The sequence below is a fragment of the Mesoplodon mirus genome (genome assembly GCF_964341445.2).
Source record: "Mesoplodon mirus genome assembly, chromosome: 12".
In the NCBI taxonomy this organism is placed as follows: domain Eukaryota; kingdom Metazoa; phylum Chordata; class Mammalia; order Artiodactyla; family Ziphiidae; genus Mesoplodon; species Mesoplodon mirus.
Window position 1 is genome coordinate 35655651 of NC_138988.1, and position 14402 is coordinate 35670052.

Here is a 14402-nt window from a genome sequence, read left to right on the forward strand (position 1 = left end):
CCTAAATGTAAGGCCAGACACTATCAAAGTCTTAGAGGAAAGCATAGGAAGAACAGTCTTTAACATAAATTACAGCAAGATCTTTTTTGACCCACCTCCTAGAGTAATGGAAATAAAAACAAAAATAAATGGGACCTAATGAAATTTAAAAGCCTTTGCGGGGCTTCCCTGGTGGCGCAGTGGTTGAGAGTCCACTTGCCGATGCAGGGGACGTGGGTTCGTGCCCCGGTCCGGGAAGATCCCACATGCCACAGAGTGGCTGGGCCTGTGAGCCATGGCCGCTGAGCCTGCGCGTCCGGAGCCTGTGCTCCGCAATGGGAGAGGCCACAACAGTGAGAGGCCCGCGTACCATAACAAAAAAAAAAAAAAAAAAAAAAAGCCTTTGCACAGCAAAGGAAACTATAAACAAGACGAAAAGACAACCCTCAGAATGGGAGAAAATATTTGCAAACGAATCAACAGACAAAGAATTAATCTCCAAAATATATAAACAGCTCATGCAGCTCAACATTAAAAAAACAAACGACCCAATCAAAAAATAGGCAGAAGATCTAAATAGACATTTCTCCAAAGAAGACATACAGATGGCCAAGAGGCACATGAAAAGCTACTCAACATCACTAATCATTAGAGAAATGCAAATCAACACTACAATGAGGTATCACCTCACACCGGTTAGAATGGGCATCATCAGAAAATCTACAAACAGGGCTTCCCTGATAGCGCAGTGGTTAAGAATCTGCCTGCCAATGCAGGAGACACGGGTTCAATCCCTGGTCCAGGAAGATCCCACATGCTGCAGAGCAACAAAGCTCATGCACCACAACTCCTGAGCCTGCACTCTGGAGCCCGCGTGGCACACCTACTGAAGCCCGCACGCCTAGGGCCCGTGCTCCACAACAAGAGAAGCCATGACAATGAGAAGCCCAAGCACCGCAACAAAGAGTAGCCCCCGCTCACCACAGCTAGAGAAAGCCCACGCACTGCAATGAAGACCTAATGCAGCCAAAAATTTAAAAAAATAATTTAAAAAAAAAGAAAATCTACAAATAACAAATACCTAGAGACCGTCATACAGAGTGAAGTAAATCAGAAAGAGAAAAACAAATATTGTATATTAATGCATATATGTGGAATCTAGAATAATGGTACAGATGAACAGGTCTGCAAGACAGAAATAGAGACACAGATGTAGAGAACAAATGTATGAAGACCAAGGGGGGAAAGCAGGGGGGGAGGTGGTGGTGGGATGAATTGAGAGATTGGGATTGACATGTATACACTAATATGTATAAAATTGGTAACTAATAAGAACCTGCTGTATAAAAAATAATAAATAAAATAAAGTACAAATCAAAAATAAATAAATAAATAAAATACAGAGGTCTGAGGCCTTTCTGGAGAAACTGAAGGAAAGAACTACCATCCTAATCATCTGGCAAGGACGAGGTAAGGAGTTTTATAGTAACTCCACAACCTTTTGGATATCAATCATGTAAAATAAATATCAACAGTGAAACTGCAGCATAAGGAAAACAAGTTTCACTCATGTGTATCCAGTGTAATTTAAGAGTGTGCCTGCAGAATAGTAGCAAGATACATGATCTACCTGGAAACCAAGGCTAGTAGATGCTAATTCCAACTCAGCAAATGAATCATTATAGGACCTTGGGAAAATTAGTTAGCTTGCTTTCTCTGCCTACAAAGGTAAACAGTAATAAGCAGATACTTTTCATTTATTTTTTAAATTATTAATTAATTTATTTATTTGGCTGCGCCAGGTCTTAGTTGTGGCATGCGGGATCTAGTTCCCTGACCAGGAATCGAACCTGGGCCCCCTGCATTGGGAGTGTGGAGTCTTAACCACTGGACCACCAGGGAACTCCCTAAGCAGGTACTTTTAGAATAAATCTTTAAAATCTGAGAAAGAGGACTTCCCTGGTGGCACAGTGGTTAAGAATCCGCCTGCCAATGCAGGGGACAAGGGTTTGATCCCTGGTCTGGGAAGATCTCACATGCTGTGGAGCAACTAAGCCCATGAGCCACAACTACTGAGCCTGTGTGCCACAACTACTGAAGCCCACATGCCTAGAAGCCTGTGCTCTGCAACAAGAGAAGCCACCACAATGAGAAGCCCATGCACTGCAACGAAGACCCAACACAACCAAAAAATAAATAAATTTTAAAAATTAAAAATTAAAAGAAAATCTGAGAAAGAAGGGGAGAGGGAGGAGAGAAAGAGAGAGGAGACAGATGGAGAGAAAATGGACAGGGATGAAAGTTGCAAGAGTGAAAAGATGCTGAATTCTGGGCTATACTAAAAGCGATAAGGATAGAGCCTAAGAAACAAAATATATTAATAATACAAGTAAATCAATCATGATTATGTGTTTATACTTATGACAAACAAATGTTTTGTTGGCTGTAGAGCTGAAACAACCATCCCTTCTCTCAGGTTTATGTGGTAGATAGAAATCATCTTAACATTCCATTTAATCCAACAAATACTTATTAAGCCTGGCTTCTGTGTCAAAATGTGATAGTAAACAAGACAGACATGGTTCCCGCTTCACTAAGCTGATGAGACAGACAAAACATAAGTGAATATAATAACTACAACTCACAGATAAGTGCTATGAAGAAAGTGAGGAAATGAGCCATTATTATATCACAGGAATATCAGAGACAAGAATGTTCCAGAAAGGGAGAACAACAAGTGCAAAGGCCCTGAGACTAGACTTATTTAGTGCATGTCAGTCAGTGGGCTGGGATGGAAAATTTGAAAGAGCAATTCACAGAAAATGGAGATGGAAAGAAAGCAAGAGACCAGGCCCAGCAATGTCTCCTCCTAGGCCATGGCAAGGACTTGGGATTTGATACTGGAGAAATGGGAAGTCTGGGACTGACAAAGCTACACAGCTGGTAGATGTATTTTAGTGCCCTTTACTTTAGAGCCCATGATTTTATTTTATTTTTAAATGAAAGGTTTATTCGGGGAGATACACACTCCATAGACAGAATGTGGGCCATTTCAGAAGGTGAGAGGCCCCAAGGTGTGGGGGTGGTTACCTTTTATAGGCTGGGTAATTTCATAGGCTAATGAGTGGGAGGATTATTCCAACAATTTTGGGAAAGGGGCAGAGATTTCTAGGAACTGGGCCACAGCCCACTTATTGGCCTTTTATGGTCAGCCTCGGCACTGCCATGGCTCCTGTGGGTGTGTCATTTAGCTTGCAGATGTATTACAATGAGGGTATACTGAGGCTCAAGGTCTAGTGGAAATCAACTTGTCCACCATCGTGGACCTAGAGCCCATGATTTTAAATGGCAACTTTTAGTTTCTACCACAGAACCACTCAGAGTGGGAGACACATGGGTTGGACTGATTGGGTTTTAGGTTTTCATATTTTAAATTATTTTTATTAAAAAACTGTCATTCATGGAACACAACGCAAATGTTACCAAAGGTCTTCCAGTGCAGAGTAAGACTCCTTCCCACCTCTGATCGCATGATCCCAGCCACCCACCTCCCCCCACCGCCACAAGTCTCTTCCATGGCCTTAAGGGAGTTGGGTTTTAAGACAACATTCATTCACCAGTATTTATTGAGAGTCTACTCTTTGCCGGGGCTGTGTTAGGTACTGGAGACCTGATAGACTGAGATGGAATCTCTGACCTCTCAAAGCCTATTTATTGTCTAAAATAGTGGTCCCCAACCTTTTTGGCACCAGGGACCAGTTTCACGGAAGACAATTTTTCCACGGATGGGGTGGGGGGGTGGGGAATGGTTCAGAGCAACGGAGAGTGATGGGGAGCGGCAGACGAAGCTTCGCTCCCTAGCCCGCAACTCACCTCCTGCTGTGCGGCCTGGTTCCTATCAGGCCTCGGACCACTACAGGTCCGAGGCCTGGAGGTTGGGGACCCCTGGTCTAAAAGACATGGGAAAGGTCTTAAGGTTTGATTCACAAATATAAGGTAAAGTCAGGCCTCAAAGTAAATGAGAAAGATTTTCAATTCCCAAATACTCACATTCTCTTTAATATATCTTAAGAGCTGTATAGGGCATCAAAGACAACATTAACATGTTTGGGGCCATGCAAACATGCATTTCGAAGCAATTTTCTATTCTGAATATGAAAACTCCCTAAAATAACTTGGTGTTCTTCACTAGTCTAGCCCTGTTCAATCAAAAATAAATATTTAATAAAGAAAAAAGGAAATGTCCTAGATTATTTCAGGAAATCTACGTAAGAAAAAAACGAATGAACAAGGCACAAGAATGTAATGTACAGCATGGTAATGATACTGTATTGCATATTTGAAAGTAGCTAAGAGAGTGGATCTTGAACGCTGTCATCATGAGAAAAAAAAATGTGTAACTATGTGTGGTGATGGATGTTAACTGGACTATTGTGGTGATCATTTTACAATATATACAAATATCAAATATTATGTTGCACACCTGAAACTAATATAATGTTATATGTCAACTCTACCTCAATTAAAAAATAAGAATTAAAAACACCTAAATTCTGTTTCAGGTGTGCCTTTGAATTCTGTACCAAGGGAATGTATTACTTATTCAAAAAATACAACTAAAAAAAATTAGGGTACAGATTGTTTAAATGTTCCCTTGAAAGTAGGTGGTGGGGAGGGATAGTCAGGGATTTGGGGATTGACATGTACACACTGCCATATTTAAAATGGATAACCAAGGACCTACTGTAGAGCACAGGGAACTCTGTTCAATATTCTGTAACAACCTAAATGGGAAAAGAATTTGGAAAAGAATAGGTACATATATATGTATACCTGAATCACTTTGTTGTACACCTGAAATTAACACAAAATTGTTAATCAACTATACTCCAATATAAAATAAAAAGTTTAAAAAAAAAGTAGGTAGAGGGGATGTAGGGCTCTGCCTTCACTATGAAGAAAGGCAGCCATAGTGTGGATAAAAGGACCCTGGGGTAGCAGGCAGTAGTCCCTGGATTCTAATACCAGATCCCCCCTGACTAGTGTGGATCACTAGCCAGTGATTTCTCCACCCAGCTTCAATTAAATCAACCATCAAATGAGGATGAACACATTTCTACCATTAGACTATGAGATGAAAGGAAGCCCTTGCCTTTCTTCTCTGATGAATTCCTACTCATCCCTGAAACATTAATTCAAACATCACCTCCTCCATGAAGCCTTCCTATACTTTCCTGACCAGATGAAGTTAGTGGCTCCATCCTCTGGGTTTCAAGTGAAAGGTCTCTAGCATTGCCCCTACTTCTTTCAGTTTCTCCCAGAGCTAGAAAGTTGTCTTTGAAGCTTCCAGAGGGCTACCCTTTCACAATTAGGAGTTCAATAAATACTTGCTTAATGAACGGTAAATGAATGATACATGTTTCCTTGTCTGCATTTGTATACGTAACGTGATTCTGCAAAGAATGTAACACATGAAGTATCTTTCCATTAACAAATGGCCTTGGGATGTAAAATCATCAACAACACAACTACTATCCTTTTTCTTTTTTTTTTTTTTTTTTTCTGTCAAAAAGTTTCAATTCCATTGGGGTATCTTTTCTATAAGAAAATATTTAACAGGTCGGCGATGGGGCAGAGCTCCCTATACCTTACAAGCCTTGTTTTCCTCTTTAGCTAGTACCTGGCTCTTTAAAATGCCTTAAAATGCTCAACAGACGTTTGCTAAAAGAATGAATTATCGTTTTTTGTTTGTTTTTGTTTTTGCGGTATGCGGGCCTCTCACTGCTGTGGCCTCTCCTGTTGCGGAGCACAGGCTCCGGACGCGCAGGCTCAGCGGCCATGGCTCACGGGCCCAGCCGCTCTGCGGCATGTGGGATCTTCCCGGACCGGGGCACGAACCCGTCCCCTGCACTGGCAGGCGGACTCCCAACCACTGCGCCACCAGGGAAGCCCCGAGTTATCGTTTTAAAGCTTTAAATGATCCAAGACAAACTCAAGCCTTCACGGGCTCTTTCCAAGACTGGTAGAAATATTTTCGGGGGATTCAGACGAGGAAAGTAAGTAAACGTGGATAATAAAAGACACTCCTGTATAGTTACAGGCGGGTTAGTGTGGCTTTTTTCAAAATTTTCCTTCATAAAAACACCAAGAGATCAGAAATCTGGGGTAATTTTCGGGGTCCCCTCCCTCCTTCCTCTCCGCTTCTCTGTGCTTTCTAAACTGCCCGTGGAGCACTGCCTTGCCACAGCGAGGTTTCCATTCTGCGGCCCTGGGAGCCTAGTCCGGCAGGAACGCTGAGAAAGCTCCCGAGCAGCCTTGCTCCGGGCGCCGGGACCTTTCAGCCAGCGGAAAAGAAGCACCTGAGTCCCGGCCTACCAGCTCGGCCAAACGACGGCATACGCCAACCCGGACGGTAAGTCTACTGGGACCTGACAACACTGGAACGCGGCGCCCCGGGCGTGGGCGCAGCAGAGCGTAATAGCTGACGTACCGCCACACCGCGAGGCCCGGCGGAGAGGCGGAAGTTGAGGGTGCTGACGCAGCTGGGGGAACTTTGGCTCTACGGCACCTTCCTGTCCGCGACTCCGCCCCCGCCAGAGGGGCTAGGTTCCGGAATTCAAGATGGAGTCGCTGAGTCGAGCTGGGCAAGAGATGAGCCTAGCGGCCTTGAAGCAACACGACCCCTACATCACCAGCATCGCAGACCTCACGGGCCAGGTCGCACTGTACACCTTCTGCCCCAAGGCCAACCAGTGGGTGAGTGCAGCCTGGCCGTTGAAGTCGCCTGCCCGGCCGCCGCCTCTTAAAGGGGCCGCGCGGACCGTCCTGGGTGGGGGCCGATGAGGGAGGCCAGGGCGGCAGGGGCGAGGCCAAGGACTGGAGAAGAGTCCGGCTGGCGCCTGAGGGGTGTCGGCGGAGCCGGAGATTGGGCGAGAGGAGCGAGAGAAGTAGGTCCAAACATCCGGGGGAAAAGCTGATAGAGGGGAGGGTTGGAAGAGGATCAGTCCCATGGGGTCCGGTTCGAGGATGTGGGTGACTTGCCTTTTTTGCAGGTGTGTTAGAGGATATGAGACCGGTGGAGTCATAAAGATGCCTGAAAGATTGTGTTTGAAGCTTTGAGGGTTATTAGATAAAGTATATATACATAATCTATAAAATAAACACTCCTCTCCCCCCAATAGACACATAAATAAGGGCTCCCTTCTCAGAGGTCATTTGGATTTAGAGCTTGAAATCCAGTTAGTTTCAATTCTTGGAAGAGAGGGGTTGGGGATAAGTCCCGCATTTATCGAACTACACTGTATTTCCAGAGTTTGGAAAAGATTTCAAGGCGCTTAGGAAAATGACTTCCATGTTAATTGGACTACCTTGAAACCTTTGGAAAGGAGACCCTGTGTCTGTTCCAGCTATGCTGCTGGTGATGTCACCTCTGAATGCTCCCATCAGACTAAGTACTTTTTGTCTTTTTTGCACGGGATAGGATCCGAAAAGTTGCATTCAGTTTGTTCACTGACTTGTTAGCCCGTTTGAAGCTTCATCCGTTGTTTAAATAACATAATTAGGGAATTTCCTGGCGGTCCAGTGGTTAGGACTCTGCACTTCCGCTGCAGGGTGCCCGGGTTCGATCCCTGGTCGGGGAACTAAGATCCCACAAGCCGCGCAAGTGGCCAAATAAATAAAGATAACATAATTTCCCTTAAAAAAAAAATTGAACCTTCTTGATTAACTCATTCAGCTATATAGGCTTTACCTAGAAAATAATCCATAAATGTTTGTTGGATCGAATTAATGATTGACGTTAACGTTTCAGTAAGAATTGAAATCTTTATACTAACAAAACTGAAAGATTATTATCGTAGTATGTCGTTTACAACATAGTGCAGATACATAGGTTATAGTTAATTAGTAATTTTGTGAAAAATCATTTGGCATTTATAAACAGTTAATTCAGATAGTTTTCAAAGTCATCTTGCTTTACTTTATCTTCTTTCCTTCACCTCCTGTAAGAGAAGGAGGTATGGGAAGCTAAAGAGAACAAAATTATAGACTTTTTTTTAAAGCGTGGCTGTTTTAGACATTGCTTTAGTTTGAATCGTTCTGAATCATTTTTCATTTCTTGCTCTACGTATGAATTTTTGTAATATGGATTGCAGACAGATGGTGAAGATTTGGGGCATGGACTTATTATTTGGGGCATGGACTTAGGCTTTTATTTCTAGTTTGTCACAGACTTCCAATATTTTGGAATTTTAATTGTGTTGTTCTCCTTTAAATATAAATACAAGCTATAATACAAGCTATAATAACCTGAACTGAAAAATAAGCTGCCATTATTCATTTGGGTCATGGCACATGGAGCATAACCAAAGTCTCTTCTCTCATTGTTATTTTACAATGAGTTGTAACTTTGCACAGTGGTTTATTTGGGCAAGTTTTCTTTCATTGTGAAACAGTTGATTACCAATTTCTTGCACTAATAAAGTTTGAAAGGCAAGAAAAAGCCTCTGAATTTTTAGTAAGGAAAAGTTTCATTATGATGTTTAAGCTAGGGCAATACTTCTGGAAGAAATCAAGATGGTAAATATTTTTTTAAATTATTTTTTCATCCCAGCAAATTCAGTTTTATATGGCTAACATTTAAGTTTGCTAAGTTTGTTGATTACATTAAACCATTTAGGTCCTATCTGGGCTGTGAACTGTAGACTAATGGTTTTTTTTTTTTTTGCTTTTTTAAAAACATTGTAACTGTGTGGTTTTGTTTTGTTTTGGTTGCAGTACGCGGGCCTCTCACAGTTGTGGCCTCTCCCGTTGCGGAGCACAGGCTCCGGACGCGCAGGCTCAGCGGCCATGGCTCACGGGCCCAGCCACTCCGCGGCATCTGGGATCTTCCCGGAGCGGAGCACGAGCCCGTGTCCCCTGCATCGGCAGGCGGACTCTCAACCACTGCGCCACCAGGGAAGCCCCTGTAACTGTGTTTAAAACCTAAATACGCTCTTGTCACAGCAAATGAAAGATGATGAGTTGCACTTTGTTAATCAAAACATTTACTTTAAGCTAAAAAAAAGTAATTATTTGTAAGACCTATAAGAATTACACTAAGACAGAGTATAGTTTCAATATTCATGATTCAACACAGTTTTAAAAATAACAAACTAATTGTTTGACAGTAACTCTTAACTAAATTTGCTACAAAATTTGCTACTCATAAAAATGTACCAAAATCCCCCAATGATGAAACAAAGTGTCCTATAAGAAAAAAAAATTTTTTTCCCGTACTAACTTTGATAAACTTTAAAGATGAAGAAATTGCTGTATACAGGACCTTGGCTTTAAAATTAAGAAATTTGGCTAAAACATTTTAGTTTTAAAAAGTGAAAGCTAATTCTAGAATTTTTCTCCTTTAAATTTTAAAAAAGGAAAGGGAAATTGCTGCAGATACAGGCGTGTTGCTGGATAGAACATTGCATATCAGTTAATACACATCAATAGAATAGAAAGGATACAAAAGAAACTGGTAATAGTCTGTGGAGAAGACCTACTTGACCTGTTCAAAGTGATTAATTTTAAAATAAATAAGTTAATCTTAAACATGAAGTATTTCTTCTCCATTGGGACTACTTGGGGTTAGATTATGGGGAAAAAAACTAATTGTCTCATTGTCTGTTATAGGAGAAGACTGATATAGAAGGGACCTTATTTGTATATCGAAGGTAAGCTTTTTAAAAAAAATTTTTTTTAATTTTTTTTTTATTTGATGGTGAACGGTGTCATATGGTGTGATTCAACCCTATTGTATATTTGTCTTTGGAACCTTCCTGCTTGACCCTTCAAGTATTCATCCATCCCTTGCTGTGAGATCCTTACCAAGTAATGTCCTTTCTTTGACACTTCCTGTGATTCAGAATCAAACAGAACTAGAATTTATTTAGGAACCTAGCAAAATGGAAAACATTTTCTAGTAATGAATGAGTCTAAAGCAGTTGCCTTTCTCCCTCCCCCCATATTAAGAAAAATAGAATACATTGAGAAAAATAGTTGAGAAAAAGAGAATAGATGGACTAGCTGTTGTGTGATTACTAAACAAAAAGTTATCGTCTAAGACTCTGGTTCTGTCCCCTTTCCAACTACCCCCAAAAGTTTTGGATTGTGTCATTGTCTGTAGTAATATGTATTTTTAGTTTGAGGGTCCTTTAGAAAGCCTAGATTATTCATAATTGCACATTTTTTATTTTTAACTTTTCTGAGAATTATCGTCTTAAAACATGATTTAAAAAAAACATGACTGGTTTGTAAATGCAGCTTGTGTTTTGTTCGGCAACTTTCTTGGCCTAAAGGCAACTGACAGGGTATGTTAGTCATTGGAGTTCCTTGTTTTCCTGGATCCCTCTTAGGTCTTGCTCTGACTGAGATAGGTTCCTTCCCTTGATTTCTAAAGCTTAGGGAACTCAGCAGGAGTTATTACTGATACCTGGTTCTTTTCCTGTGTGTGTGTATTGTGAGTTATCTTTTATGGATTGCCTTTCTCCATTTCTCCACTGATGGTTATTAACAAGAATTTGTCAAATATTCTTCTAAATTTTGCTGTACAACTTTGAGATCTTATCTAAAAATACTGATCTTTTTCTTCCTTTAAATATATATGCTTTGATGTTACTTTTTATTTTTTGACATTTTGTTTGCTCTTATTCATCTTTCTCCTTAAAAAAAAAACCCTTTACCCTTCACCTACTTCATTAGTCTTCATTAGCAATATAAATATCTAGAAGCTCTTCAACTGTTGTTAGAATGTTGGTACTTGGAAAGTGCTTTGCTGGCCTTATTGTTACAGTAGAGTACAGATCCACCGGTTATAGAAGATGAAATTTAGTTTAGTGAGCGACTTGATTTAATGAAATTTATGGAGGCTTACACAGTATTGATTCTAATAAAAGGAGACCAGAGAAACTCTATTTGGGAAATGTGAGAACATTTTATATACTTTGGATAAATATATACCAGGATGTCAGAATGTCGATTTGGAGAGACCTTAGTATAAAAGAAGCCTGGATTTGGAATCAGAAAACCTAAAGGATTCAGCGAAACAAGCGTATACAGAGAAACAAGTGAGAAACCGTAAAGTGTTATATACAGTGAGAAATATCTAAAGGATCGTATGCTGAATCATCCTGATATGAGAACCAAGGGTGTTTCTTATTGTAGGATTCGAAGCATTTTCTTTGTAACTCAGGTTTTTCCATAGTTCTCACATTTGATATAAGAAAAATCATTGTAATGGTGGGCAATAATTATAACTAATCCTGCAACATATTTAAAATAAATTATATTTTTATTGAGCATATGTTTATTAAACATATACTATATGTCTGTCTTGGGACATATATACAAAAATGACAACCTTATTTGCATGGAACTTACAGTTTAGTGGAGAAGGACAATAAATACAAAAAATAATAAGTGGTATGGAAAAAGAGAGAGGAGGATTAGAGGTATTGAGTTTGGGAGCATTAAAAAGGGTAGTACTCTAGTAGGCCTCAGTGAGAGCAGGACAGTTTACCAAAGGTTTGTGGGAAATGGGATAACTCTAGATTCTGGGCCAGTGGCCCAGGCAGAGGTCTTTAGGTGGAAACATACCTGTAGGAAGAATGGCAAGGAGCCCAGTGTGGCTGGAGCAGGAGGAACAAGGGAAGAGGCGTAGGAGATGAAGTCAAGGGGGCGCACATCACCTGAGGCCTTGGTGGCCTTAGATAGGACCTTGGTCTTTACTCTGAGGGACTGAGAAAGCTTCTAAGAGGAGGAGGGGTATGATCTGACTTAGATTTTTTTGTTTACAATTTTAAGTGCTAATAATATTATATAATGCAATATTGTATTCATTCTTTAAAATGGAAATAAAGAGGTAGATAACACTTCTGCAAATTGAACAATGACAACAGATTTTTTTTCTTCTATTAAATCTAAGGTCAGCTTCACCTTACCATGGTTTTACCATTGTGAATCGACTGAATATGCACAATCTAGTTGAACCAGTGAATAAAGACTTGGAATTTCAGCTCCATGAACCATTTCTACTATATAGAAATGCAAGCTGTGAGTATCTATCTGTTAATTACAGTGCATATGTTTGCAGTTAAAATTGAGTGATTTAAATTTCTGTCTGCACATCATTCTTGGAAATTAAAGGTACAATAAAAAATATGGTCTATACTCTTGTGGTTATAAATGAGTCTCTTAGTAAGATCAGAGCTTTTTTTTTTTTCTTTTTTTTTTTTTTTTTTTTTGCGGTATGCGGGCCTCTCACTGCTGTGGCCTCTCCCGTTGCGGAGCACAGGCTCCGGATGCGCAGGCCCAGCGGCCATGGCCCACGGGCCCAGCCGCTCCGCGGCACATGGGATCCTCCCAGACCGGGGCACGAACCCGTATCCCCTGCATCGGCAGGCGGACTCTCAACCACTGCGCCACCAGGGAGGCCCAAGATCAGAGCTTTTAAATTGAGCTTCTAAAATTGAAACACTCTTTTGTATATGGTAACTTATTACATTATTTTAGTTAACTATACTATTCCATATAATAGCATTACATTATATTCCTATTGTTTGTTCTCTGAAAATAAGTTTCACCCTTTGTTTTTGTTGTAACATGTATTATTGGCTGCCCACGCCCCTGAGCAACACAACTTAGTTTAAGAGACACAGGACAGATACTGATATTTCTGTCCACAAAGAAAGTACTATCTTTGCCCTGATTGTGGTATTTTTCGATCTGTTTATTTAGCTGAGTATCTGTTGGGTAAAAGTGCTGGGCCAAGAGCTATTGTACTTTAATGTTAATAATATAATAACCTATGGGGTAGGCAGGCAGTTAAATCAGCTGAGACTCTGAGGTGAGTGGCGGCTATTCAGTTGAAGAGTGAGGATTGTAACCCTTTTTTCTGCTTCCTAGTCCAGGGTCCTTTCAGGCATTTTATAGACTCTAAAAATGGTTGGGTGTGGTCAGCAAAGCTAGAGTGGCCCTTTCAAGAAGGAAAGCACTAAAAAGTATACCTGGTTCCTGTACTTCAGCATGGGTATTGAAGGTATGAGTGTTTGAGGATAGAAGACAGGCGGTTTGTTTGGCATTTGGTAGGGATATCAAAACTGGTTACGGTGGTAAGGTGATTGTGCTGTAACCATCATCTAAGGAGATTGCTGGAGGTAACTTTGCTCCTTAAGTAAAAGTTTGAATTTCACTTGACTGGGAGGTAACTGGTATTGGGGGAATGTCTTCAGTATAAAATGTAAAAAACTACTGGAAATTATGCATCTTTTCATTCCCTGAGTGAGAAATGACAAGGTCTGTGTTGAAGCTAGAAACCCCAAATTCTTCTCTGTAGCTCACTTTTAAGCAAAATAAAATCTGTCTCTTGACTTTTCAGTAAACTATTTGTCCAGATAATTACCTCTCTTAGATGGTTTGAATGGATTTATTTAAACTAATGTTACAGTAGAATTACTTCAAATAGCTGTTTTCTTTATGCTGACCATTCTGTTAAAGGGGAAATTCTGCAAAGTAACACAGATCCAATTTTTTTAAGGAAAATTGGTTTAATTCTGCTTTTTATTACCTGAAAATTTAATCTAGCTATTGCCTCTAAGAAAAGTTTGATTAGTAAAGTAGTCAGTAGGGGAAATTATGAGAGGCCCATGGACTTGATTACCATTTAGCATAAGCCTAAAGTGAATCTCATTATATTTCTTTAACAAGTAAAAGTTTCCTGTGAAGTTGAAAGTGCAAGATAACACAAATATAAGTGAACCATGATTAACCAAAAATTTTTTAAATTAATTTTTATTGGAGTATCGTTGATTTACAATGTTGTGTTGATAAAACAAAATTTAACTAATCGGAGCCTAAAATATCTGGAAATATTTCTATAGTCCATGTGTGGAAGAAATGAAAGCAAATTGTAAAAAAAACAAGCTAATGTTAGGTTTTATTTTGTGAAAATCTAGTAAATTTCTCATGTGTTACTTGGGATCAGTACTATAACTTTAATGGCACTATAGTGTCATAGATTGATTTGCTGTAATGATAAGACCTTAAATCGTCAGGGGTGTTTTTTATATTAATTAGAATATTCTTGAGGGAAAAAGTGCACTACTGCTTCTTATTTTAGAAAGATTTTCAACAAGAGGTTGAAACAAAGGTTTCCTTAGTTAAACAGAAGACTCACTTAACCAGGTCGTTCCCTTCCTCCGTTAACTGAGGCACTGAATCATCTCAAGGGCCTTACAATTTCTGATATTGCTAATTAGAAATTCAAGAGCACATCAGTTTGCTTTCAGACCAGAGAAAAGCCTGAAAAGGTCAAGCACAATACTGTGGATATATTAGAAACAGTCCAGAGGAGGAGCTTGGGGAAAGTATTTAAAGGAATAGCTGTATCG

The 14402-nt window shown here is 40.1% G+C and overlaps 1 protein-coding gene across 4 annotated transcripts in view; it reads left to right on the forward strand.

Moving 5' to 3' along the window:
* Window positions 1-6564: 6564 nt before the first annotated feature.
* Window positions 6565-14402, forward strand: part of DCP1A (decapping mRNA 1A) — a 60144-nt gene continuing 52306 nt past the window's right edge. For 2 of the 4 annotated variants that reach the window (XM_082638776.1, XM_082638777.1), the window contains exons 1-3: window positions 6581-6735; window positions 9649-9689; window positions 11939-12066. In XM_082638776.1, coding sequence (XP_082494902.1) covers window positions 6601-6735; window positions 9649-9689; window positions 11939-12066 — 304 coding nt within the window. In that variant the 5' untranslated portion in view covers window positions 6581-6600. Of the gene's footprint in view, window positions 6736-9648; window positions 9690-11938; window positions 12067-14402 lie in introns of all 4 variants that reach the window. The other 2 variants (XM_082638779.1, XM_082638778.1) reach the window with 2 other exon arrangements.